General features: G+C 42.4%; 3 protein-coding genes across 4 annotated transcripts; all 3 read right to left on the bottom strand.

Annotated features, from left to right (window-relative positions):
* Window positions 1-289: 289 nt before the first annotated feature.
* On the bottom strand, window positions 290-7,647 carry LOC102707211 (C2 and GRAM domain-containing protein At5g50170-like). Its single transcript, XM_015836237.2, has 9 exons — window positions 6,822-7,647; window positions 4,179-5,375; window positions 3,899-4,078; window positions 3,529-3,815; window positions 3,327-3,443; window positions 2,512-2,774; window positions 2,254-2,422; window positions 1,142-1,414; window positions 290-795 (listed from the first exon to the last, which is right to left on the bottom strand). Exons 1-9 carry the CDS (start codon window positions 7,183-7,185, stop codon window positions 574-576), a joined length of 3,072 nt encoding a protein of 1,023 aa, XP_015691723.2. The 5' UTR covers window positions 7,186-7,647; the 3' UTR covers window positions 290-573.
* A 2,043-nt stretch (window positions 7,648-9,690) lies between these two features.
* On the bottom strand, window positions 9,691-14,341 carry LOC102722761 (protein FAR1-RELATED SEQUENCE 6-like). 2 transcript variants are annotated; one of them, XM_006652348.3, is made up of 3 exons: window positions 13,953-14,341; window positions 10,432-12,888; window positions 9,691-10,333 (listed from the first exon to the last, which is right to left on the bottom strand). In XM_006652348.3, exon 2 carries the CDS (start codon window positions 12,859-12,861, stop codon window positions 10,450-10,452), a length of 2,412 nt encoding a protein of 803 aa, XP_006652411.1. In that variant the 5' UTR covers window positions 12,862-12,888; window positions 13,953-14,341; the 3' UTR covers window positions 9,691-10,333; window positions 10,432-10,449. The 2 variants fall into 2 exon arrangements, with proteins under 2 accessions (XP_006652411.1, XP_040379060.1); XM_040523126.1 differs by having other exon boundaries at window positions 10,432-12,866.
* Window positions 14,342-15,965: 1,624 nt separating this feature from the next.
* On the bottom strand, window positions 15,966-20,432 carry LOC102706937 (ribonuclease H2 subunit B). Its single transcript, XM_040523577.1, has 10 exons — window positions 20,267-20,432; window positions 19,786-19,842; window positions 19,535-19,636; window positions 19,086-19,162; window positions 18,859-18,982; window positions 18,541-18,605; window positions 17,417-17,486; window positions 16,899-16,974; window positions 16,463-16,553; window positions 15,966-16,383 (listed from the first exon to the last, which is right to left on the bottom strand). Exons 1-10 carry the CDS (start codon window positions 20,319-20,321, stop codon window positions 16,261-16,263), a joined length of 840 nt encoding a protein of 279 aa, XP_040379511.1. The 5' UTR covers window positions 20,322-20,432; the 3' UTR covers window positions 15,966-16,260.
* Between the last annotated feature and the right edge of the window lie 7,546 nt (window positions 20,433-27,978).

Here is a 27,978-nt window from a genome sequence, read left to right as displayed (position 1 = left end):
TCACAACTCGTAAAACTACACTCCACCATCCACGGCCCACGCAGCGATTATCACCACAACTCCGTCGAGACTTTTAACTTTTTATCATTATTTATAAGGTAGACTTCCCTTACCATGAGCCATGAGGGGCCCTGCGTGGTGACCCAACCCACGACAGAACACCACAAGGCGCACGCCATGTGTATCAAACGAGCAGCCACAGCCACTCACCGACTCACGGCCCGGCCCCATGTTCTTTCCATACGGCATCACCCGATCCACCCAAACGAGGCGGCACCGGGTGCAGGCCAACATCTCCCACCTCCACCACCCCCACCGCAACGTGCCGGCTCGACACAAGAAAACCACCGGGACCCGCAAGTGGCTGATCACGCGAGCACACGCACGCACAGCTAGCTCGGTTCGGGCTTGATACCTGTACTACACTTTGTGTGTGTGTGATCACGTACATCTTGATGAAATATGAAGATATTATATAGTAGTGTAGTAGCTAGGGTGTTATCTTCCTCTTTTTCTCCCAAGAGACGTGCAGTAAGTTAGTTAATGTTCTTCGCAGAGACATGATAGTTCACGCTAATTAAGCCGGTCCGACACGGCCGGGGCGATCTCGCTGGCGGCCGCCTCGAGCACCTCCTTGGCCCTCTGCGCCAGCTTCTCGCAGATGTTCCTCGCGATCCTCTTCTGGAACTTGCTGCTCTTCACCCACTCGATCCCCACCAGTATCTCGCACCGGCTGCTGCTGCTGCTGCTCGCCGCCGCCGCCTCCACCCTCCGTATGTTGTGCCTCAAATGCACCTGCAAATACATCAAATCGATCAATGGTAACCATTACCGAATAAACGAACCAACGTATTTAAAAAGAAAAAAATAATTTATGAATAAAATTTTTATATACTTGTTCTTATATGTCTAAAAACAAAGAAAACAAAGCACAGAAAATAAGCTACAATAAAAAATTTCTAACATTAACTTCAAATTTAAGTTTTACCTTATAAGCATAAGCAAATCTCTCTACCTGCCTAGCTAAACCACTCTCTCACACCGTGCCAAACGAAAGAGTAATTGAAAAAACAGTAGTGGCATGACGACGACGACGACGTGTGCGCGCGGTAGCTAGCTAGCTTTAGTTTTTGTCTGTTACCCGGAAGAAGTCGCCGAAAGGGACGTTGTGCAGCGTCATGACGTCGTAGACAGTCCAGCCGTCGCCGTCGTCGGAGGGGAGCCTGAGCTGGGCGCTGACGACCTCGCCGCCGAAGAGGGACATGTAGCGGTTGAACTTGTAGCTGGCGCGCCGCTCCAGGACGCCGGGCCGGGCGTGCTGCCACGGGGTGGCGGCGTAGTCGAGGCAACCCACCCTGCTCATCGTCTTCGTCTCCAGGGGGCCCCCGTCGAACACCCCCATCAGCAAATCCGCCTGCGATGTGCAGACAATGTAGTGTAATTAACTGTAATATAAGTGATCAAATGGGAGTTTCTGCAGGTTAGTGCACGTACGATAGCGTGCTTAACTGCTGACAGCATATGGATTCAGAATCTTATTTTGTGGAACAAAGAAATTTGGGAGGTGGCAAGGAAAAGTCTCAATGAGATGGATTTGAAGTTTTGTTTTTAGAAAAACATCTTGGGGGAAATTTGAATGGAGTTCGACCATATTTGGAGAAATTCGTATATAACCGAAAATTTCCGTCAGTAGAGGAAAAAGTTTCCCGGGAAGGGCCAAGGTTCTAACGTAGGCTGAAAAAGTGAACCAATGCTTAAATGCATGAGCCCCACTAGTAAACCAATGGAAAATTTTAAGGTGCTCCAAGTATATTTGAACCGTTCATTGGTGTTTGATCCAACGGATGATACTATCTCTTACCTTGCTAGAGGTAATACCTCATTACAAGGAAATAAAGTATTTATGTTGCATGTGTCATTAAGAACAACCAAGTTAACAAGGTAAGTAAATATTTATAAATTGAACTCAAAGCTATAATTTGTTAACTTGAAATATCATGTTCCAATTTCACGTGTAAAATCAAAGGCACCAATAATACTTCAAACATGTGGAATCAGATAGAATATTGAACGCAAAATTTAATTGTAAACCGATGTAAAAAATTATAGTGTCTACGAAGGTGCTCATGAAATTTAATTTAATTTTGTGGTATCCAGTTTATATTTTAGTGTGATCTCAAATATGACAACGTTGACATTTTAAACTTAATTACATGTAAAACTATTAAAAATTTACAGTGTAAAAAAACTCACATCGATAGGCAATTCGAAATTATACTCCTTCGATAAAGGCACATCTCCAATGCTCAATAGAGATTGAACATCATTAACATCAACATAGTTCTCGTCATCTTGGTCTTCTTCTAGTTTGGCCCTCTGTTCAATAGCTGATGATTTGGTTTTCCATAGTCCAGTTATTGTTCTAACAATGAAGAACAGATAGTTCTCATCAAAGAGATCTTCCTTATCTTAATACTGGTGGTGATGAAAGCAAAGAAAAGAGAAACCCACCTGCTAGCCTTGCTAAACGATGCAAACGAATGGAACTGAAACTTCAACCTTCCTTCCTTATCTTGGGACTTTGCACCACTCTTGGCATCGAGTCCCCTTCCACTCTTCAAGGCAAACAACAAAGATGGAGTGCCTACTGTTGTGAAGGATGGAGGTAACTCTTCTATTTGCTCGACATCTTCCCACAGAAAGAAGAATTTCGTTTTATGTCCAAATAAATTGGCATAGAAACCAACTATTCTGGCTGACAGAAAGAGTCTTCCCTGCATCAACAGGCTACAAGTTATAATACCTGAATGATCTAATGATTTTATATTGTAGTGGTCCAAAACAAGACATAAGAGTAGTATAATACAATATTGGAGTACATGTTCTTTTGTTAGGTAAAGATGAAAGATTATCTGATTTTGTGATAGCTATTTCATGGTATAAATAATGAAATTAGCTACTATAGACTTAAAATTCTATTTTAGAAATGTAAGATGATCAATTTCGATATAAGAGATTTTTTATAAAAAATTGAACCGTTTAATAATTCGGAAAGCGTATGCTAAAACCAAGGAATACTCAGGCCAAAAAAACACATACAACAGTGTATTCAAAGAGAACTAATATGGTTGATTTCACCAACATAAAGTAGGGGGAACCGGGCGCTCCCCAGTTAATTAGCGTAGCCGTCATCATGCAGTCCACCCAAGCTCGACGGAGCGCAAGACCAAGATGTCCCACCAATGGTTGTATATATCCAGTGGATGTAGAGGCCGGATCTTATCCCGTTTTAAAAACATGGAGAAGGGAATAAAAAACAAGTATACCTGCAACGGCAGCCTCCTTTTCAGGGAGCACGCATAATCTGCTATGAGGAATTCTTCGTGTGGTAAACCAAAAAGCTTCTGGAACGTTGCATTCCTGTGAGGTGACTGAACATGTAACTGCAGTATAAATACAAACATCGCATCATCAAGGGCTTATTTATTACTCTAACAGGTACCCTGGAACAAGTTAGTCAAAGATTACCTTCTTACCAACTTCCTTCTCCATCTTACTTAGGTACTCTCTCATTGATGTCTCAGGTCCTTTTGTGTTCTCCAGAAATACTCTCAAATGTAACCGACTCTGACAAGTTTGTGCTAATTTTCCTTCCAGTGGCACCCATATATCTGCTAGTTCTGCTGATGTGTGTTTAAGGAAGTTAATCTCAGCATGTCCCAGCGAAACTGCCAAATCGAATGGCCCATCAAAATTTAAAACCTCAACATCCAACGTAGCAGGTGGTTCTTCCATGGCATCGAACTCCATTATCTCTGCAATGTTCTTTCAGTTCATCGGAAATGATAAATCAAATAAACCAAGGAGCTTAATGAGCTAATGTGTTAAACATACTGACCATTCCATTGAGGATCATGAGTCTGAAGTTGCACAGAACTTGTTCTTGTTATGCCGTTACAGCTGAACACAACATAGGGATCTACAGAACCGTTAGAGACAGGCGGCAAACTTGTAGCCTCTAGCAGAGCTACAGTTAACAACCAACCATCGCCATTTGCTTTAATCCCATGATCACTTCCTGTGACAAAAAGAGATACACATTTAGCACACCTATGGCTTATTTGCATGTCTAGCGCACAAGAAATATGGTAAATGCACAACAAAGAAAATAAATATACCTCGCTGTACCCTCGCCTCTACAAAATGAGATATCATACTCAGTAAACGTTCTAGCTGAAGAACTAGTATGCCAGATGTGATCAGCTCTCCAAATGTGTCAGGTAAATCAAGACCATTGAACTCAAGACCCATAAGTGGGCCTGGTCTTGACAGAAAGATGTGTACAAGAACATACAGTGCCATTATCACTGTAAAGATGACAGTAAAATTGCAAAAATACTTGTAAGCAAGTCTGATATCTGACATATGATCAGTCTGGAGCGGTGCCAACAATTGCTCTTTATCCATCCCAGCAGAATCAGCGAGTTTCACACGCCGAGACAAAATTTCTTCATAAGTTTCAAAATTTTCTTTCAGCCCATCCCGAACACTTCCCTCAATCATGCTTTTCATCATGGTACTCTGATGGAACTCTAAATTGTATGATACAGTCAGATGTGACATTTCTTCACCTGATGACGACTCAGGGTAGTGAATTATTTTGTACAGCAAAACAACCTCAAAACAATTTCCAAATGGAACCTCGGGAGTACGAACGCGAGTGATAATTACAAAATTCTTCCCATCTGCTTTAAGATATGTTTGCTCTTCAATAGTTTTCACGGCTTTCATAAATTTTGTTGCACCTTTTGTGTAGTGACATGTCCTAGTTAAGCTAGGAGGATTCTTGTTGTTCCATGTCCACGGCTGTTCCTCATAGTCAGTAATTCCTTGCAGCTCACGTAACTCTTTGGAGAACTGAGAATCAGGGCCAAAGACAAGAGAGTTCAAATTCTTCGAGTCCACAAGGTAAGTGTGATCAAACATGACACCGCAACTAAGATCCTCTGGCATTTCAGGCATACTTCTAGACTTCATTATTTCCATAGCTTCTTCAAAGCTGGAATCTGGAACCATTGGATCAGTGTCGCTTGTGCCCTTTTCTGTTGCTGCACTACGCTCCAGCAGATCATCATCTTCAGATATTGAATTGGAATCTGGTTGTGCTGACTGGTCAGAATTTTCTAAAGACGATCGCTCTACTGCAAAACTCCTGGGAGAATCAACCATGCCACTGTTAGAACTTGAATGCTCCCAGTAAACTGATCTCTCAAATTCAATGTCAGTGTCGCTCCTAGAGCTCGAACAAGGAGATGAGTGGATGACAGTATTGTCACTGTTTTCACCATGCACTGAATAGGTGAGAAGAATTTTCCCTGGTTCACGAACATACCAACAAAAATACAATATCAATATATAGAACATTCATTAAAGATGATGAGAAATGAAACTAAGTACATGTCTACATCTAATGGAAATGGATGTATATACAACCAAAATTAAGCCATTCCCATCTGAAAACAGAGGGGAAACACTACAATACCATACACTGATACACATCTGTTAATTATCCGAACTGGCCAAACACACAGTTATTGATCTACTGCCTCGTACTATCAAGACCAGCATACTTGTTGACAGCTCCCTGGATTCGCAGATATCAAATCAAGTCCAAATAACCTGCTCTAGGTTCCGTTCTTTTTCCCCTGATTATTCTTATATTTTTTTTCGCAACTTTTGCGTGCACGTTTTCCGAACTACTAAATCTGGCATTTTTTTGAAGAAAAAATCCTATAGAAGTTCATCACCTTACATTTCCAAAATAGATTTTCAACTTTATAGAAGCTATTTTCATTTTTTACACCGATAAATAGTTATCACAAAAATCAAATAATCTTCCATCTTCAGCTGAAAAATAACACAGCCTTAGTCCCCATTCTGATCACTGGCAAAGTGGCAATGGCATGTTTCCAACTCTAGTTTTTGGACAGGTACTAGTGCTACAATCATGGGAAACTGTTTTAAACTCTCGAGGGGACGTCCTCTCGTCTATTGCATGACATCTAAATAGTCATTAAAAATATAAAAAAATTATGAAGATAGATTAATATATGATATATCACTACACAAACATGTAAATTAAAATATGACTTTTATAATTCATAGCAAAAAATAATATATGATTGTGAGCATGTGTATACTATCCACAGTTTAATTTGTTATTTTTTTATGGATTGTAGAAGTCATATTTTAATTTGCATGTTTGTGTAATGATATATCACATATTAATCTATTTTTACAATTTTTTCATATTTTTTTGATGATTATTTAGATAGTATGCAATAGACGAGAAACCGACGAAGGGATGTCCCTCGAGAGCTTAGAATCCATGCTCCTACAATTGTATAGAGTAGCTATAACAAATAGCTATACATGATTATCGTGAAAACGATGCAAATGAAAGAGCGTGTTTATGCTGCTTTGTTAGAACACGCATCAGTAAAACACCAGAAGTGAAAGAGACGTCGAACTGTGCCGCCGCCGGTTTTGCTGGAATGCGACCATAACGACCTCGAAACCTACCAACTTTTCATTCCTTAATAAGACTATAAGAGCATCCGAGCCTATAAACTTCTCCTGCTACGAGCTTGCGTGCGGCAAGCAAACAAGAAATACTGGTAGCTTCGCCAAAAAGTCGGCCGGCCGCGGCGCACCGACCAATTCGAGAAGGGAACGTATAACGGATCAGCCCAAAGTACGGACAAATTCGCACGTATAATTTACTTTTGATACGAGAGAGAGAATAGAGTGCGTGGACGCACCGCAATCCGCGGCGCCGCCCTTCTTGCGGTGGCGCCGGTGGTGCTTGGGCTGCAGCGTGAACCACGTCGGCGGCACGGTCGTCCTCCTCCCGGGGGCGGCGGCGGGCAACGGCAGCTTCACCCTGCCCACCACCTCCCTCCCGCCTTCGCCCCGCCGCGCCACCCCGACCTCCGCCGCCTCGCCCCCAGCCCCCACCTCGAACACCAGCTCCTCCTTCCACTCCGCCGCCGCCTCCCGCGCCTCCACCTCCCTCGTCCGCGCCCTCTGCTTCCCCACCTTCGCCCTCGCGTAGTACCCTCCGCCGCCGCCGCCGTGCTCCGGGAGGCCGCGCGCCTCGATCACGTACAGGTAGAGCCGCAGCATGGCGCGACCGATCAAGCTAGCGGCACTGCAGTGGGCAAGGTTGGTGACTTGGTGGCGTGGCGAGGCGAGGCGAGGCGGTGGTTGGTGCGCGGCCTGGGGGTTTTGGAGGAGACGAGACGGGCAGACGGGGGAGGCGAGTGACGTGGGAGGGGAAGAGGGCGCGTGGCGGGAGGAGGGCCGCGACACGCGGTGGCGGGGCGCGGCGGCCGAGGAAAATTGCGTGGGGGCCGGAGGCTGTCAGTGGGACAGAGAGCCAGCCGACGTCGTCGGGGGGTGGGGCTTTGAATTCGGGCCCTTCTAGAGCTCCCCGCTTGGTCGTGGGCTCGTGGCATGGCGCGAGCCTGGTTTCGCCGCTCCGTCGTCAAAAGGGTCGTTGCAATGGTGACGCTTGCCGTTTGGGCCGTTAACCAAACTAGAGCCTACTATGGTTTATGGATGCACTGGTTGTTTATCTGTTGTATACTCCGTACGTTTCGGCCTGTTCGTCCAAATCTGTAAGTACTGGTAAAAATAAATTTAGTATTGCTAAATTTTTAATAGGTTCAAGACATGTAGGCTCGACAACTTACCCAATTTTAGCATACTTTTGCGGATAGAAATTTATAGCATTACTAGACATTAGTACGAGTAAGTTTTGTAAGGTTGTTACCCACAAAATTTCAGCATTGCCCACCTTTGAAATGGTTGGTTTTAGCAATAAAATAAATAGTCCTCCGTCGTATCACTCTCTAATACAAATTAGTTCTAAAATGAAGTACTATTGCACATCCGATATCTCATTGATCTCAACCATCATCTCTATTTAATATTTTCATATTTTTACTCGCCTTGGCCGATCATATTTTCTAACTTAACCTTATTCTCCTTAAATGACAATAAGAGTGGCTTCTATTTTAACTAGGTTGTCTTGATATAGCTACAGTACCATTACATCTTGGGTCTGGATCTTCTACATTGCTACAGAGGAGTCATGTTTATGTGAGAAAAACAGAGAAAAATTATCGTAGCTTTATTTTAATCGAATGACAACATATTGTCCTGTATGCATATTACTGTAGTGTATATGCATATTACTGTAGTGTAGCGTATAATTCATAGCTACTACAGATAATCTCGTTCCAATTTTTATTGGGCTACCGCTCTATTTTATAGACTCAACTAGTGCTGGAGCCACTCCCAGGCAGGCTGGACGACCGTTCGGGCTGTCTCACCTACGTTTTCACTGTATCTATATTATAACATGAATAAAAAGTTAAACATCGAGCACATGCACATAGGGTCTGTTTGGGGAGTTTCTCCTAACTACAGCTTTTTTCAAAAGCTGCTTCTGCCAGAAGCTGCCCTAAACGGAACATAGCTTCTGAGAATCTGTAGTTACAGATTCTAGAAAATGAACTAAGAATCCAGAATCTAGAGAAGCTGGGTTTAGGAGCTTTTCCAGATTCTCAGAAGTTGACTATCAAACAGCTACTTCTCAAAATCTAAACCTCTCTAGGACCGTGGTCTCCGGCTACAGGAAGTCGGTCGAACACTGGACTCAAACCATATTGCAGCGCGGCCGCTGTGCAGCTTCTGAGAATCTGTAGTTACAGATTCTAGAAAATGAACTAAGAATCCAGAATCTAGAGAAGCTGGGTTTAGGAGCTTTTCCAGATTCTCGGAAGTTGACTATCAAACAGCTACTTCTCAAAATCTAAACCTCTCTAGGACCGTAGTCTCCGGCTACAGGAAGTCGGTCGAACACTGGACTCAAACCATATTGCAACGTGGCCGCTGTGCAGCTTCTGAGAATCTGTAGTTACAGATTCTAGAAAATGAACTAAGAATCCAGAATCTAGAGAAGCTGGGTTTAGGAGCTTTTCCAGATTCTCAGAAGTTGACTATCAAACAGCTACTTCTCAAAATCTAAACCTCTCTAGGACTGTGGTCTCCGGCTACAGGAAGTCGGTCAAACACTGGACTCAAACCATATTGCAGCGCGGCCGCTGTGCAGCTTGAGAATTTGTAGTTACAGATTCTAGAAAATGAACTAAGAATCCAGAATCTATAGAAGCTGTGTTTAGGAGTTTTTCCAGATTCTCAGAAATTGACTATCAAACAGCTACTTCTTAAAATCTAAACCTCTCTAGGACCGTGGTCTCCGGCTACAGGAAGTCGGTCGAACGCTGGACTCAAACCATATTGCAGCACGGCCGCTGTGCAGCTGAACCCGATGTTCTCGTGTTGCAAAGGGGTCCCCGCGCGTCTGCGCTTTATAATGCGTAAGTAACACTGGCAGAAGAGAATAGTCAGTTTTCTCAAGTAAATGAAGAAAATAATCAGCGAACTGTGCAGGTTTCTTCCTTTGAGGCTTGGATCAGATTCAGATGTTCCTACAAACGTGTCAAGTATAGCTCCTGCACGTGTCGCCTCCGTAGAATGTAGTGTACTACGACGAGCATAATCAGGAAGGTCAAAACTCGTGACTTGATAATTGCATAAGCCGAAGCCAAACATGACTTGATAATTGTATAAGCCGTTACAGATTCAATTCCTGGATTCATGGGTCAACTCCTTGGACCAATCTGGATTCTGGAGCAACCTACATATACTTGCTGGGAAACCATCCTCATATGCTGATATGCACGATCACTCTTCAGCATGACAAAAAATGGTGATCTTGCATGGGATGAAAATAATGCTCAGTGCCAGTTCCAATAACGATGACGAAGTGATTAGTGCAACATCTTCTGAAAAATATCGGCAAAACAAAGAAACTAAGCACTGGTGGCTGGTCGTACAATTCAGTATTGTTACATTATTACAGAATCTAACAAACTACAAGAAGGTTAAAAGGGGGCCACCAGCCAGCAAGGGTGCTGCTACGCTACTAAAACTCGCTGCTCCAACGTAATGTACATGAACATGAACAGACTTAACATTCATGAGCTGATCTACATACATATAACATTACTTCCATATCAATGTACAGTTGAGAGTCCAAAGCTGCACGACCTTAAAATCAGTAGTTCCAAGCCCAGGGGGGATAATTCACAGAAAGCATTTAGAAGGGCATGTCATCCTGCAGCAGGAAACGGTGAAAAGCTATTACACATGGACAGGAGGGCCTGGTGGCTGGTGCAGCATGTACAGCTAACTTGAGTTAAGCCTGGAACAAACATACGAGGCAAGGACACGATGAGATTGTATTAACAAATCAAACGCGAAAAAGAGTACAGCACAAAAGGAGCATAGTGAAACGCTTACATAGCCAGTATTAGAACATCATCTGTTCCCCTTTCTTTTCTTCCTCTTCTTTGTGGAGATGGAAGCTACGTCACCCACATTGGCTATTGGCGCTGGAGGTGGCGCTGCAGGTGCTACTACTGGTGGCACTGCAGGGGTGAAGGGTGGGAAAACCATCGGGTGTGGGTGCATTGGTACTAAAAACATTCCTGCAGGCACAGTTGCGGAAGCAGGCGCTATAGCCATCATTGTTGGAGCTGCTTGAATTGGTGTTGACGACGCCACTGCAACTGTCGCCACTGTCGTAGCCGCAAGTGTTGAATCTGAGATGCCATTTCCCCCATCCTCATGGGATGGTCTTGAAGACTTACCACTCCTCTTACTAGTAGAAACTGGAGTGTCTCCAGGCCTTTTATCTTTTCGAGATTCCTCGAACTTCCGTACCTTCTCTTTGGCTTCTTTCATCACCGACAAGACATACTCCATTGCATCAGGGTCTGTTGCTCCCATTTCCACAATGTCAGCAAAGTATTGGTGGCCATGCTTGTATAGATTATCCACTTTATCTTCACGGACATTTTCTGGTTTTGTCCCCTTCCCTGTAGCTTTGTTCGCTTTTGGAGATATCGGAGTTTCCTTGGATTCCTCAGGGCATTTATAGTCCTTCCTCCAGCGGTCGAGAATATATTTATAAGGTATTAGCATCACAAGCTCCTGTCTCAAGACAGCAAGAGCATGGCTACACAATATACCTTTAAACTGGAAGGACCTGCAGATACACCACACTTCTTTCTCAGCACTGTTATACATCACTTTATAATCATACTTCCTCTCCTTCCCAATGACGGTCACAGTGTAAGTCACTATTGATCCATTCCTACTAACTTCAGTGCAAGTGACATTCATCAGCTGCTTCAAGTGATCTTGGAACTTCTGAAACATATTTATTGTATAAACATTTGCAAATTGCTCCTCAAAGAGCAGACCAGACAGTACTTGAGGCCTTTGCTGAAATGAGCGAAAATCATCATATGCTTCTCGATCAGACCTAAGCTTCATAGCAGTATCGAATTGTTCAATAAATGTCTTAATTGTGGTTTCTGGTGTAATGTACCCATCAAAAAAGGCCTCCAACCGCTCGCTACGGCGAACGGTGGATATACCAGCCCAGAAAGTATCTTTGACATATGCTGGTACCCATTTTGCCCTCTCTTCAAACAAGGTTGTGAGCCAATGATTATCGTGAAGGTTATACTGAGTGACCATCTCAACCCATTCCCTCTCAAAATCAGCTGATGTGATAGTGTCAAATACTACCTTTTTCATTCTCAGGCTAATTGCCTCCTTATCCTCGACTCTTCCAGACATTTCAGGAAGCTCTTTCATGATATGCCAAAGATTGTATCTGTGACGAGTATTTGGAAATACCTCAGCAACAGCTTTAACCACTGGTCTTGAATGGGTGGTAATAATTGCTTCAGGTGATTTATCATTCATACATTTTAACCATTTCTTGAACAACCAAGAAAAAGTCTCTGGAGACTCATCCCCAAGTAAACCGCATCCCAACAACACAAACTGCCCATGATGGTTGATTCCAAGAAAAGCAACCAATGGAATGACAAATTGGTATGTCAAATAAACAGTATCAAAACAGACAACATCACAGAAGTGCTGATATGCCGCTCTCGATCTAGCATCAACCCAGCAAACATTCTTGAGCCTGCCTTCATCATCCATGTCCCAGTTGTAGAAAAAGTTAGAATTTTGAGCTTGCATCTTATCAAAGAAGACCAATAGTGCCTCAACATCACCCTCTGCAAATCTCAGCTTCCCAGCCTTGCCTGCTGCTTCAATGGAATAATTTGATTGAGAGAAGGATTTTTTCACCATGAAGTCTTTGTTTTGGTTGGGTGGCCTGCCTCTGCCAGAGTGAATCTTTGGGTTCAATCTAGTCTTAGCATTGAATGGGCGGTGCTCCCTCTGCCAGTCAGGGAGATCTTTAAAGCACATCATGAATCTGACCATTTCAGGATTACATGGATGGTTATGCTCCAGCTCAACGAAAACCACTTCCCAATGGTTCTCATTTGTGTTATACTTGACTACCATCATCGCTTTGCAACCAGTCTTTGCAACCAGCCTCCTTCGAGCTTTGAGACCAGGCTTAATCCTAGCAATGCCACCTTTGTAACAAACAAATGTTGCGCGGTATTTGACCCCATCAACACTATGGGAAGTCCTCTTTGAGACTCCGAACCCTGCACGGTAGCCATATTCTAAGTAGAACCGATATGCCAAATCGGCTGTCTCAAAAGTCATGCCAACTTGAGGGCTTGCAATCTCATGCTTATCCAAAACAGAGTTGTTGTTTTCAAAGGAAACAGCAGTGTCCCTCAATTGCAGTGGCAAGCTGCTCTTTGCATATTGATTGCTATGAAGGGTGTCCATCACATCTGCACTTGGCCAATCAGAATCCTAGTCACACAGAAATTAAATACCGATGGGAGTGTAAGCATCTTGGAATACATTAGACAAAAAAAATGATAATAGAGTGATAGACCATAAACATAAGTTGTATTTTTTTTTCTTATATAACTATTATTCTTTACTAAAAATGACACAAAGAATGCAAATAATTGGTAATGGCATCTTAAATACATGAGCAAATATATGTGCCTGAAATTAAGGTGCTGACTATATATAACTTGTAAGACTTTTTACACTAAATAGTACGCTTTTTGATTGCTTGATTGAGATCCAAAGGCCCAAATCTTGCGCTACTCTAATAACGCAAAAACCAACTTCCTCCCCACCCCCCACGTGTTGCCTACGCTCTGCCTCAGGCGTTGGGTTTCCAACAAACGCATCCCTCACTGCTGTCACCTTTGCCGCCGATGCACCCCAACCCCTCCCATATGCTTTGCCTTCCTCCATGGCCCACCGCATCCATCCATCTTCTATCCAGTGATCCTGTGCTGCCCCCTTCCCCACATCCGGCGGCTAGCATTGCCCTTCATTTCATAACTACTCGTTCCCCTTTGTCCCTGCTGCCGATCCCACTCTGCCCTCTATTGACTCAGTGAGACTGGTGGCACCGGTAGAGCCCGGGCCTCCCTCCCAACCCCAAATCCTAAGTTATCATTCCCACCATTGGCTTGTGCATGAGCTTGTCGAAAATACAGGGGAAATTCAATAAAGCAAGAACCATGGAGCGGATCGCAAGGTTAAGAATTGCACATATTTTGCCCCCAATTTTCATTCGGATGTTCAACCAATCCATACAATCAACTTGTAATCAGCAAATCAGCTCGGCGTTATGAGGAATTCCTATTTACCACAATAAGTTCACAAGACAATGCCAGATTGGGCTTCATCGGCTTCTACTATGCCAGCAAAGTTTAGAACCGCAACCGTTTCGATCATCTTCTCATCTCTAAAATCCATAGCACAGCGCCCAGCATTTCTATGGTAGAGTAAATCAAACAAGGGAGGAACCAGGAGAGTCGAGATGGCTACAGGTTAGGGACTTCGAGGCTTACTGGCTTAGCACAGACGACTGTAGCTCGCTGGCTCGCGACTTCGTCTTCATTCGCTCTTGCCCGGGCACGGCGACACCTCGCCGGACGCCCGCGGCCCACCCGCGTGCGTCACACCCCTGCCGCGGGAGCCCCTCGACGCGCGCTGCCCCCTGCTCCCTTGTCCTCCCTTGCCCCGCGGGAGCCGATGGCCTCGGCGGTGCCGGTCTGCCGCTCTCCGCGCTCTCTGCCCCGGTGTCTGGTGGTCGGACGCCTCGCCGGTTAACTAGGGTTTGCCACGCAGCTTGGTGAGTCACCAGTACCGGTGGGGCGGGGTGGCAACGGCGCGGGTTTGCCTGGAACGGCCCCGGCCCCGATAGCTCTTCCGGGGCTGGATTGCGCCCGCCCCGACCCCGCCGGGGCCCCGCCGCCCCTGCTCGCCGCGCCCCCTGCCTGGCGTCGCCGGCCCGCCGCCGCGCCGTCGCGGGCTTGCCTCGTCGTCGCCGGCTCGCCGCGCCCCCGCCTGCCAGACGCCGCCCGCCCGCCCGCCCGCCCGCCGCCGCCGCTTGCCAGCCGGCCCAGCCGCCGCACGAACTGAGGGTGGGGAAGGGGCAGTGGATCGGGCTCGGGCCTAGCAGCGGGGAGAGGGAGAGGGAGAGGGGGAGGGAGCGAGAGAGTGTGCGACCGTGGCGTGGGGGAGAGACGGGGGAGTTGATGACGTTAGTGACGGCCCAGGCGCATGGTGGAGGCCCATAAGCCGGAGCATGTACCTCACGTAGTCACGTATACTTATGCAAAAAAATGTAGAGATCGGAATGGTCTTCACTTTTTCAAACCATAATGTATTTGTCATATACTTTTTCAAATCTTAGTGTATTTATTTTTTACTTTATTAAACTCGAAAGTAATAGCTAATCAAAATAAAAAAATTTAGCACAAATAACATGAGTTAAAAGATAAATTCTTTTTAGACGAGGGCGAACTTAGAGGCAGCCCAAGTTTCACTCCACCTTTGTGGTAGATTTTCTTTTCGATCACTTCAGCCTACTTCATTCCCTTTTTGGATGGAGCTGAACAGTTTGTTTAGGCTATAGTTTTTACAAAATATATCTAGGAGCTGAAATCCTATCGAATATGCCCACATTTTTTTAACCAGACATGAATCTCAGAGCAGACCTAGACATCCAAAGGTGGTCTATAGAACATACCTAACAAGTAATTCAAATTTAGATATACATATCTTGACCATCCGAGAAAGGTTCATCGGCCATATCTCCCATAGCCCTAAGGCTGTGTCTCCGATCTCCTACGTGCGAAAGATAAGATACAGGGGACGGGGTCCTATGGTATGGGTCTTCGACCCTTGTCTAATTCCACGACGGAGAGTTATACTTTGACATATTATCCATATTATATCTCCATATCAGATCACAACTATATTTGTCACTCCTATATTCCCAATGAAAAAATAATAGAAAGAGAAAAGACCAAAATACCTCTTAATTAATATAAGATTAATTAATATAAGAGTAGTCTTAATTAGTGGGCAGGTAGGAGTGTTGATGAGATAAAATTTCTCGAACGACGTACTGGTAGTAGGTACTAAAGGTAATATGTGATTTATTTTAAGATAAAATTTCAAATCTGAAAGTTATTTATTTTAGGAGAGTGCCTATCTAAAATAATTTACGCCGCGTTCAGCAACCCATCTTACTAACTCAGAATTTCTCATTTTTTACACGTACGCTTCCCGAACTACTAAACGGTACATGTTTTACGAAAATTTTCTTTAGAAAATTTGCTTTAAAAAATTATAATAATCTATTTTTATTTTTTATAATTAATGATTAATTAATTATGTACTAATCTATTAATATATTTTTCACGCCGGATAACATATCTTTTACCAAACGCGGCCTTACTACACATCCAAACCTACAATGTATCGTAGATCATTGGATTGCAAGCCATAAGAATATGCCGGGCACCTGAAACACCATAAGAGCAAGCTCTCGGATATGAAAATCTTTGGGCTGAATAATAATGTTAACGACCATTTCAGGTTACTCGATTGACCGAAATTAATTGATAAGGTACAAACACATTTCAGTTAGATAGTGCAAGGCTCCTTGCTCAAACAATTAGATATATGCCTGCAATGTTAAATTGCAAACCTAACCAAAGTTAAAGAGTTGGATTAAACAGTTACAATTTCATTAGCTGCACGAATGCTTCTAATGCTTTAACCTGACAGCCTCAGCTTTCCCAAAGAATATGAAACGCCTTTGCAATGTCTTGATGGCAAAATCAGAAGTCATATACTCATACGGGATCATGCTCCTTTCCTTGTGGCCCTTCGGAACATGTCTTTGATGTTCTTCGATTCTACTTCAGTCTTTTGCTTCTTTGCTGGCCTCCCTTTGCTTGACCTGCTGTTACTGTTTCCAAGTTTCTCCTGCGTTGACACAATCGATGAGCGTACAGCACATGAGCTAACTGGTGTAGAATACCCTGATCATCTCCAAGGAGTTTACCTCAGAAGGCCGGAAAGGTACAGGGGAATTCTCTGCACAGAATGAAGCTTCGCTAGTTTTGTTTGCTTCAATGATCTCCTTGGTATCCAACCTGTGAAGAATGCATCGTTCCAACGTGAGCATGGTGAATCGGATTTCGCTTAGAAAAAACAAATCAGAAGTCTGTACTGAGCTAAGGGTTCATTTGGTTCTCGACCTTACCAAAAATTTGGCAAGGCCAAAATTTTGGCAAAGTGGTTTGTTTCGTTTGATGCCAAAATTTCGGCAAAGTTAGTTCAAACCGTTTGTTTAGCCTTCCCAATTTTTTACAAATGAACCCATTAGTAGTTTGCCATCATCAATTTTTTTTGCTATGCTATTTTGGCGGCATTAAACCAAAGTATCAAACACACCGCCACACCCTAAATCTTCAACATAATCCAAGGAGAAATCTTACTGCAACTTCTTGCAAAGTAGTGTTAACCATGGTTCGTCGTTCAGGTATTCACGAATTATTTGAACAGCATCCTTCACTGTAATCAAAACAACAAAAACAGCTCTGTTAGAATATTGATTTACATTTTCATAAAATTCTTGAGCTGCGCTTCAAAGAAGTCACACGACTTAAAATGTTTAAAAAGAATATGATATATCCTTTTTTTAGAGATCCACCTCCACAAGCAAGCTCCTTTAAGTTTACTCATCAATTTTTACATGTGAAGTGGATTAACTAATTAAGGTTGGGACAGACGTGATCCAACAGGATATCAATCACACTAAATATCAATTTTCAAACAGTTTTGCCATATAATTGTGAAAGTTGGCAATGGTTAACTGTTTCTTTACATGTGAATACCAGATGAAAAACACTCATAAAAATAAACTGAAATATAAGTTTGCAAGGAGTTATATCCTTCTTCTAATAGACTAATAGAGTTATATTAGACTTAAAAAATAAGAGTTACAGCGACATACATAATTCTTTTTCTCCTTGGGCAGCATAATTTTTGCCCAGCTTGGGGAAAACCTCTTTTAGATTGTGAACCTGTATATGAGATTCATAAGAGTGTTTTCGAAACTACAGATTAACAGGTTGGATCAATATGATCAAGATTCACACGCACAAATATTAAGTAGAACATATCAAAACAGATATTATGATAACACATGAACTGGTATATCCTCTGAGTTGTTGCTACCACGACAAATAGTTATTTTGAATTGTTGTCTCATTTGTGAATGAAATGCTTTTAGATGCATTGACAAGGTCACGAGGCAGCACAACTTTTTGAAAATCTAAGTGATATCACAAAGGCATTTGCTTCTTGCATATAACAAACTTTACTACGTTAAACATGCAAAAATAGTATCTGATGTTTTGAGTTACATGTAGCAGAAGTGTGGCGGCAAAGTGTTGTTATAACAGATAATAGTGGTGTTACAGTGGGCACAACACACCTAGCTATATATTTTAATAAGAACAAAATTAAATCAAAATTGTTTAGTAAAATGACTAGCGTTGAACTGGAAAAAGGCAGAAAATATGCAACAAATGAAACAGTACTGGAACACACTACTACATCGTAATGGCTGTACAAGGTTGTATCAGAAGGTAGCCAGAATGCAACAAACAGCAGTCATTGCATAGCAGCCACTACCCTCTGAAGCCTATATAGGGGCAATTACAAGAATGGTCATGTGCATTCATGTTCTTAAATATATAGGAAATCAACTAGGGTCTCTTCTCCAGAACCAAGGCAAAGTTAAAGACTAATGTTTGATGCACATAGTTTATGCAACAAATACAAATGAAACATGGTATGGAAGAATTATGATTTAGCCCACCAACACTCAATATCATGCCCAGTTTGTTGGATCGTTGTATACTTATCCAAGGCAAACAGGCTAAAAACAATCAGATGCCTCTTTTCCTAAACCATTTCAGCAACATGCCACCCTAACTGCAGGTTAGATCATTGCTTTTGTAATATGAAAAGGAAAAGTAAAGATAAAAGGTGGCTTCTTCTGATAAGTATAAGCATCACCAGAAAAGCATTGTGCAGAGCAAGTTAATAGATGTAATAAGTGACACAAGCTACCTTACAGCACAACCAAGATAAGACCTTGGAATCGTCCAGCCTAAAGAACTTCACATTAGCAACTTCTGCAGGAAAGAAAACATCCATGTCAAATGATTAAGTAATATTTCGCTCTGTGAGAACATGCAGGAAAGCAGTAATGAAAAATAAACATCCATATCCCGTAATTATTTCAGCTTAGCAAAGTATGAAGTGGTGAAAAAGGCACAATCACCAGGCTGTAAGGAAGTACTAATAGATAACATTCTGATATCAATTTGATTTTATATTTAAGTGCATATAACATTTAAATTCGGAACATACAAGTCAAACATCTACCTTTAACTTCACAGACCAGTTCAATATGGTTTCCTGCAATACCCATGAGGTGTTGATATCCAGGATATCCTTCAACGTACAATATTTCATCCAGTTGCCTGAATTTTCCAGGATCATTACCATTCTGCATCACAGTAAAGCTGTTAAGGGACTAGCTTTTAAACAGACAAGTATATATTGAATTCAAACCTCATATTAGAAATACATTTTTCTTTGATTGGGCATACCGACATACGTGCAGCTTTCAAAATTGGTAGAAGAACAAAAATGGGATCAACAAGTGTGCAGTAGTAGAGGCTGCCATCTACAAGAAGTCAGGAAGGAAAACAGCTCATAAGCAACTCAAGCATTGAAGTTCTCCGCAGCAAGATAGCTTTTCAAAAAAAAAAAAAAAAAACCTTGACTAGATCGTGCTATATTTGGTAATTATTATGTTGATGTGTTGGAACAAGAATATGACCACTCCTTTACCGTCATGTCCCTTACCACAGACTCCATATTTTATTACTTGCTAACAAAATCTATAACAGAGATTTGCAGAGGCAGGGCAACAAACCTCATAAAAATGGCTTCATATGGGCCACACAATGACAACAATAGACAAGCCTTACCAAAAAAACAAAAATAAAAACGTATGCTCAGAAATGACAACAGCATAGCTATATGCCTGGCGTACCTTCACATACATAATCTCCCAAGAACCAAGAGCCAAAACGATCCTTAAACCAGTTGAATTCATGAAGTTGGCCATCGATGAACAGGTACCCTGTTTCTTCATCTGTGCGATCACAAGGCGGGAGTAAATGCAATCTGTTGAAACTGCACGACTATCCTTGGTTGCCAACAGACTTATCACATATGTCTACATTCCTAGTTCAAAAGCTTATACCACAAGATAGAAACGATGGCAAGGAGGAATAAGAGCACCTGATTTCGGATGGCGAAGAGACAAAACATTCCCTTGACAATTGGCATCAGAAGGACCTGCAAGGGTAACACAAAATGGCATGTGACTATTCATGTGAAGCTCCTCCATGTACACTCTTTGGCTGATTGTGGAATACTGCACAGTAATCCAGTGTTTAGAAGGCCCCAATGCTCAATCCCCACAAACAACAGCATCCCATAAACCCCTAAACTCTGGCGGTAATCTTCAGTTCGCAAAGGCTCACAATCTGCTAGTATTTCGATTTTCGACCAAGCAGCACAAATCCACCGAGCTCAAATATGTAAGGCGGATGGCGAAACGCTGCGACCAACGGCTACCACTCGGGATTTGGAATCCGAATTAGTATTCGCACTACATTTCCACATGCCACCCTCCCTGAAACATCCGAGAGACAGCGAGGGCGGGGGGGGGGGTGGCGGAGGTCAGGAAAGCTGGGGAGGGAGACGACGGGGCACTCACGAGGGGCGACGAGGAGGCGGGGCGGGGCAGCCAGGTCGCCACACCACGACGCCATCGACGGCCTTCCTCGCAGGCCTCCCACCCGAATCTCGTCGCCGGCGGTTCGTGGGCGGCTGCGGCCACTAGATTGGCGCCTTGCCGGCACGGGATTGCGCGGGGGCGGGTAGGGTTTTGGCGTTTTGGCGCCTCGCCGGCGATGCCGCAGCGGGAAATGCCGGTTACCCCCTCCCCCCCCCCCCCCCCCCCCCGGCCCACGGCGGAAAGCAGATTTGATGTTGGGCTTCCGACGGAAGACGGAAACAAGATCTCGGCCCAAACTTTAAGTAGAGCTTGTTTATGAATTATTTATCATTCAAAATTCTTTTCATTCTAACCATGCCTACTCTTTCACTCAAATTAATTTCTTGTTTATTAAAAAACACGGTATCATTTGCTTCTCAACACCTCTCTACTAAATAATACATAAATAATTATATTTAATACCGAGGTAATACTATTTAGATCCTCTAAGGCCATGTCCAATGCTTCACGGTGGAGTCGTGCCTCTGGCTCAAGCTCGCGACGGCGGACGGCCTCAGTAGTCCCGCGTTGTTTTTGCGAGTCATGGTGACCATCTGCTGTTTTCAAGCGTCGCCAGCTGAGGCACGGCTTGCGTCATGCACGAGGTTTGAAAGCTCTCACTTTTGTACGCGACTTCGAGCGATGGGCCGTTTTGTATATGGCTCATCATCTAAGATCAATAAGTGTTGAAAGAACGGGGGCTTATACGTGGTTCGGATTAGAGCCCTAAACTCGTAATGTTTTCTAAACATAGTATTACCTCATTTTCATATTATAAGACTTTCTGTCATTAACTAGATTCATATGTATGCTATTGAATCTAAATACATATACAAAACATATACATTAATGTATAGATGAATAAAGGCAAATCCAAAAAATCTTATAATATGGAACGGAATACACAAATCAGTGAGCATGTTCGTCTAATTTTGCATTGGATGATCTGGTTCCCTTCTACACATCACAACACGCACGAGTGTGCTCCCGCCCAATCGGCGTTGAGGCCTAGGGGTGGGTAGAAAAAAAAAACGAAACTGAAGTAATCGACAAATTACTTTTGGTCACCAGCTGAACTAACCGAAATAGTTTTTGTTAATTCGGTTATATATATAGGTTAACCAAAATAATCTAAAACCAAATTAACATAAAACATTAGTCATCAAATACCATCAAATAACTATAATACTATGGTTGGAGATATATTTATGATTTAATGTCATTTTAGTTATTGAGCTATCAGAAGAGGGAGGTATCGTCAATTTTTCTCAATTCGTATCACTTTCTGTTATGAACTTGATCTATCAAGTTTCGGCCGCTAACTAAACCAAAACTAAATTGCTCAATTCTGCCTTCTTACAAACTAATCTCAATCTTAACTTTCTAAAATCAAACTTTTCATATAACTAAACTAATTGAATGCACACCCACATCGTGGCATGTGCCTGACAAGCAAGGTATACCTCACGGCCCAGCACGTATGGTGACGCTACAATTTTTATTTTTAAAATATTTTTATCATCTGAACCTTTTTATTACAACACCCCGTATTGCTTGGTGTAGCAACACAACACTGTCACCCTAGCAAACCTGGCACGCGATACAACTTAATGAGATAGGTCTTTATGCTACGTCAGAAGAGGTGACGTGACAAAAAAAAATCGGATGGTGAAAATATTACCTATAAGGTTTAGTAATCTAAAAAAAATTAAAAAAAAATTCGACGCTAGCAGCAACAACGTGACGTCGTCGATCGACCGATGCGTCGTTTTCCTGGACCGCGCGGTGCATGCAATCGTGCGGCCGGCGCGCGTGCATGAGCTTCCGCAACGAGTGCATCCAGCTGTGCAGCACGACGCGTGCTCCCTGCTTGCTCGGTGGAAATCATATGCGTACTGCCAGGCAGCAACCGGCAGTGTGATCGATCACCCGTCCAGATGTGTGACAGAGACGGTCTCTCTTAAACCGGTGCGCCACGCATCAGGATGCACACGCGTGATTTTCTTTTCTTTTTTGTGGATTGTTGAATGGATTAACACTGGATGTTTTTGAGCTAGTGTACGTACGTATGCGTGTTCGCGCACACCGTTTTGTTTCTCCTTTTCTCTTCTGGACCTCGATCATATTCCACATTTCCACCGGCCCCCTCGGCGCGTATTTTTATCGTGCATGATGGGGCGCACTACGACGATCAGCAGCACGCACGCACGCACGCACTTGGTCATTTTTTCTATATCGCGAATCTGAGCTCTCGTTCCGCCAAACTAAAGAAGAATATTCAGGGAGCCAGCCGTACGTCACGCGGCTTTATTTGCCAGTTGCCGGTGTGGGCAACCTCGCTTACGAAGCATGCATGCAGGATCGAGTGGATGAGGCGTCATCTTGATCGAATCGAGCAAGCCCCGATGGCATTATTATAATTAAAACCACGAAATAAACTAAAAAAAATAACTGGGCCGGAGCTACTAGCATTGGATTCCTACATGTCATGACATGCCATGCTGACTGCACTAATCCGTGTCGTTCTCATCCTAGCCAAGCTGGCTGGGCACTTGGAGTGGCATTAGTCGGGACCTTTCAAAAAAAGAGGCCGATCGGAATTAATATTTTCCGGTCGTACGTCAATGCAAAGCGTGAACGCATGATGAGACGTTCTGGGGATCTCGCTCTGGTCTATCCTGAAACGGCATGTCATTAATTTTGACGCCTGGCCAAGTCACCTTCCACGAGCGGTACACAGGGGATCGATCGCCGGAAAGCTTTCAGTGATAATCGGAGACAGATTGCACTTGCAAGCTTGCAGCTGGCCCGGCACGCAGATTTGGCCTGAGCTGATGACTTCACCCCCACTCGGGTGGTATTCAGGTATATGCAGTACGACCGTACTTACGATCCGTAGACATATCCTGAACTTTACCGCTGTACCGCACGCACGAGTCGACACGTATTTATAAGTAATCATTACTAAAAACGGTCCGTGCATCCTAATCATGTTTTCCTCTTCCTATATACATGTTTTCCTCTTCCTTTTGTCCACAAATCAGACATAGAGCATCTTAATTTGATCAACCAGGAGAAAAGCCAAGATACACACCATATGCAGTATAGTAGCAAATCAGCAATTGGCTGGGCGATCGACGATGGACAGCAACGTTGGTGCCACGGCGCCACCAGCTTCGAGCGATCAACGTCGTGTGCGTGCGCGGTGCGGCTGATCGCTGTCATGTTGTCAACGTAGGAGCACGTACGTACGCGCGCGCGCCGCTCTCGTCGCCAAAGCGGCGCTAAGCACACACGCCACCGTTGGCGTCGTGGCCACGCCACGCTGAGCTTCACCACTCCCGTGAACCTAGGAACCAATCGCAGTGATCAAATCAAATACGGTTTTTACCTTGCGCGCATTGATCAAAATCAAATTTTAACTTTGATAAGGGGAAGCACCGATGGGTGTGGTGGTTGCATAACCCCACCTAGGATTCAAATCCTATTGCTTACAAATTCAACAGAAAATTAGTGAGATGAGTGATATACCGCTGGTTTTAGTCTCTTTTGGCGTGCACAGGAGACGTAATCATGGGTGTATAGGCAGGTGTTGCGTGTACAGTAGTGTTTGTGCATGTGCGCAATCTCAAAAAGAAAAACTTTTAACGTTGGTAAAAAAAACCTATAAGATCAATTTTGCCCGAGCGAAACTAGTCACAAAGTGCGGAGGCCACCGCTGGATGCCACCACGGCTACGTGCTTGCCTGCCTCGCCTGCGGCGTCGCAGTCGCGCGCGAGCGGACGCACGCACGAACCGCTGCTTTCTCTTTTTCATTTCATCACGAGCAACCCATCGGAGGAACGTCACTGACTTCCATAGCCCAACGAGCGGTGGACCCGCCGTGTCATTGGTCGAGCTGCACGAGCCGAGCTGGTAGGGATGGGGTGCGAACGGGAGGCTGCTGCTAAAAGCGACCCGCCCGGCTGGAGCCCACGCTTTTTTGTCACAAAGGCTGGACCCTGCTGATGTGGCCCGTCAGCGGAAAAGGTAGCCGACATGTGGGCCTATGGTGACGTGGAGCCGTCGGTCCGGTCAGAGCATTTAAATAAGTTGTTAACTCGCACGGTTTTATACGGAACATACCTAAATTTATTCATTAATAAGTATATATAATTTATGTTATATGTGTGTCGTATTTGTTGAATAAAGTCAATACTTGAAAGTCTTATATTACAAAATAGAGTGAGTAGAAGATACTAAATGTGTGTAAATAATAAAGATAAAAAAATTATGTCTTATATAAGATAAGGTTTCTATACAACACCTACGATATAACGAGATATGAGTAATATTAATTTATATGTGAATTAGTAGTGTTTATATTATAAAAACAGTGATATTATTTTTTATGACACGAAGAATATAAAAATAATGACTATTATCTTTGTATTAGAAATACCCTCAGTAAATATAGTACCCCAGCAATAAAAATTTTCTCGTGGGTGCAGTCTCCTCGAGCAGCACTGAGGGCTGTTGGGAGGTGGCAGGTGATCGACTCGTGGGTGCTCCTATCATACACGCCCACTCCTATCAGACAGCTCTCTTATCGTTATCCAAACTTCCAAGCCCATGGTGTTCATCTAACCCACCTCGGTAAAATTCCAAGGCAAACGCTGCCATCAGACCTCACAATCACTCCCTCATAATTACTGAAAGAATTTAACCGGACATGATATGGTCATTAAAGAAAAATTGACAAACACTGACTATAGTTCATTTTTTTTCCATCCGTCATGGGTCAAGAGAGCATACTCATTTCAATTTCATGTTGGGATAGTGTATCGGTTGGTGGATGGTCTCCTCTTCCTTTTTACAAAATGATGTATCATGCTACCCATGTCTATTCACATCACACTTCAGCAGACTAGTATTGCATAAATACAATACCATTATTGTTTGGCTTCATGTAAACCATGTTTTCAATATTTCTAATAAAATGTGACTACATATGAAACACAATCAACCTAGGACTTTCATTTGGTCTAGAAAAAAAATCCACTACAACAAACTTTACCACAAGTATATATCAGAGCGATATATTAAAAAGTGTGTCATTGTATCCCTTTAAGGCATATACAACATACAAAGACATTTATTAGTTAACTCTCGCCATTGCCACATGAGTAAATATAGTAGCATGGAGGAAAGAGAAGGAAGAAAAAGAAAAAAGTGGTTTTTATTTATGGCAACGACTTAGAGTCAAATATCATCGTTTATTTATAAAATTTTGTTGCATGTGGTAGATAAAAAAATAAAACAAAATTAACGAAACTATGTTCTATTGTATTAATGAAGAAAACATATCTAACACTAGCTTTGTCTATACGCGTATAAAATAAATTAGTTGCTGATGTGGATGAGAAAAAAGTCAATCCTGGACTAACTCTACCTTTAAACATGTCCTTAATATACGGTTAATTCGTATGTTTTGTAGTTCCCATCTGGGCCTTGGTCGTGGATGGAAACAAGTTTTCTGTTATTGAGGGAAAGAAGTTGTTAGATTGTCATATACCATTCTCTCATTCTAAAATACATTCTTATAGTATTAGGGCATGTTCAATAGTAGAACCTATTGTGGGCTCTATCTTTAAGCCATGTCAGCAACAAGAGTCTATTTTATAATGATACATACAAATATAGAGTCAGTTGTGGTTTCTTCATTAATGTAATAAAATATTTTTTATTAAGCTAGTTTTTTTTTATACATTGTCATGCAAGAAAGTTTTCTTTAATAAATGCTAAGAGTCAACTCTAAACCGTTCCTCTTTCCTCCACATCACCAAATTTGCTTACGTAGTAACTAAGAGAGTCAGCTAATATGCACTTTTGTAAGTGCCCTTACACATTTATAAAAATATATTAACTTCTTTCCACGTCTCATCATAACTCCATATTCAATTTAATTTCATTCTCCTACAAGGCTTTATAACTATTATTTGTTTGGATCGAATGAGCAATTTACTGCTTGATTATTTCTCACCCACGCAGTTACATTGCGTACAGATTCTTTCGTAGCTCTACTTAATCCTTAAATTTTATTTTGTTCAAAACTCTATAATTTTTTTTAATCACATTATAATTTCACTATTTAAATTTTATGGAAAAAAGTTAAACCCATTATCACCTCTAAGTGCTCCCCACAGACCCACTGGAAACCGGTCTGCGCTGGCACCTGATAGATCAATCCTTAATTTTTTTTTTTCGTCTTTTAAGTAACGTGTAGTGATTTCCTAATTGAGATCCTCTCTGCATATATGCATTCCTGATTTTCTAATCCTAAGCAGCACGCATTACAAAATATCCGGTCGGCACCTAGTACAGTGGATCGGGCAGCACCTCGTTGTTTGTTGATTCGGGTTGCTTGTTGCGGCTGCGATGATAAGAACGCCTTCATCTCGCTCGCGTCGCTGTCGACCGGGGGCTCGGCTCGTCGTGCGTATGCGTGTGTTGCTCTCACGGCTCACGCACTCACACGTCTCACGTCCCAATTAACAATTTCCGTTGTTTGGCAGGAGTAGTAGGTAATTTAAATTTTGTAATGTAATTAACGGGATCGAGTGATCGATGCGGTAGGCTGCGGTGTCTGAGTTTGCCATGCTGCAATATTCCTCTCGGGATACATGACAAGCAGGGCAGACAAAAGTGCTTTCTTTTCTGGTGCGCGTGAATATGACCTGTGCTTACCTAGTTGCTGTTTTTTTAATATGGGCGTATAATTAATATGAGAAACCAAATAATCCGTCAGCTCCATATTATAATATATATCAATTCCATCGATATTCAGTCATATATAAATAAACATATTTTTATACGTCTGTATTTATTATCATATATATAAATCTCTATATGAAAAAAGGGATAATTTTGTTCATGCCCTGATTTTCAAGTCTAATATTGATTTTACCTCTCTTTTTAGGATTTTCATTTTTGCCCATGTTTTTTAACTGGACGAACCGTTTGTCCCTATTTTGGATGGAAATTAGCCGTTAGTTGACTAATATATTTAGTTTAAAAAATAAAAGATTTAATTTATAATAACTAATGATGAAATTACCCCTGTTTAAAAATTATAAGTTTTAAACATGTCATTTGAATTAATAATATATTGCTTTTGTATATTTCTATGAAACTTATAATTTTTTGTAAAAAACTTGACATAGTTTTAAAACTCTGTCAAATATTTTAAAAAATTATAAGTTTTTAAACATGTCATTTGAATTAATAATATATTGCTTTTGTATATTTGTATGATTTAGAACAGAGGTAACAACACAAATGACTAAAAAAATATCAAAATGAGGGATAAAATAGTCCTTTAATATGTTATTTAACACCGTTAGTCCTTTCATCCAAAGGAGGGACAACTGGTTCGTTCAATTCAAAAAAGTAAGGGCAAAAACGAAAACCTAAAAAAAGGCAAAATCAGTATTAGAATCTGAAAGAGAAGCAACAACGAAATAGCCCCCAAAAAATCTTATGATGTAAATGGGATTTAATAAAGGGTAATTTAACTATTTGCCATTTTTATAGGGTGAGTGGTAATAGATTTGCCACTCTTCCCTCACTGTGAGAGGGGTTAAATGGTTGTGGCAAATAATGGCAAAAAGTT

This window comes from Oryza brachyantha, chromosome 4, assembly GCF_000231095.2.
Source record: "Oryza brachyantha chromosome 4, ObraRS2, whole genome shotgun sequence".
Classification (NCBI taxonomy): domain Eukaryota; kingdom Viridiplantae; phylum Streptophyta; class Magnoliopsida; order Poales; family Poaceae; genus Oryza; species Oryza brachyantha.
The sequence above is the reverse complement of the archived record's forward strand: the minus strand, read 5'-3'. Positions and strand labels throughout refer to the sequence as shown.

Bases quoted from the DNA above. Each gene is read 5' to 3' on its own strand.
- LOC102707211 (XM_015836237.2), bottom strand. From the start codon at position 7,185: ATGCTGCGGCTCTACCTGTACGTGATCGAGGCGCGCGGCCTCCCGGAG. The intron at 3,444-3,528 runs GTAATCTTTGAC...TTTATACTGCAG, and splicing joins AGAAGGAAGTTGGTAAGAAG to TTACATGTTCAGTCACCTCA. The intron at 2,423-2,511 runs GTGGGTTTCTCT...CTTCATTGTTAG, and splicing joins TCGTTTAGCAAGGCTAGCAG to AACAATAACTGGACTATGGA.
- LOC102722761 (XM_006652348.3), bottom strand. From the start codon at position 12,861: ATGGACACCCTTCATAGCAATCAATATGCAAAGAGCAGCTTGCCACTG.
- LOC102706937 (XM_040523577.1), bottom strand. From the start codon at position 20,321: ATGGCGTCGTGGTGTGGCGACCTGGCTGCCCCGCCCCGCCTCCTCGTC. The intron at 19,163-19,534 runs GTACGCCAGGCA...GACTTCTTGTAG, and splicing joins GGGAGATTATGTATGTGAAG to ATGGCAGCCTCTACTACTGC. The intron at 18,606-18,858 runs GTAGATGTTTGA...TCTTTCCTGCAG, and splicing joins ACTGGTCTGTGAAGTTAAAG to AAGTTGCTAATGTGAAGTTC.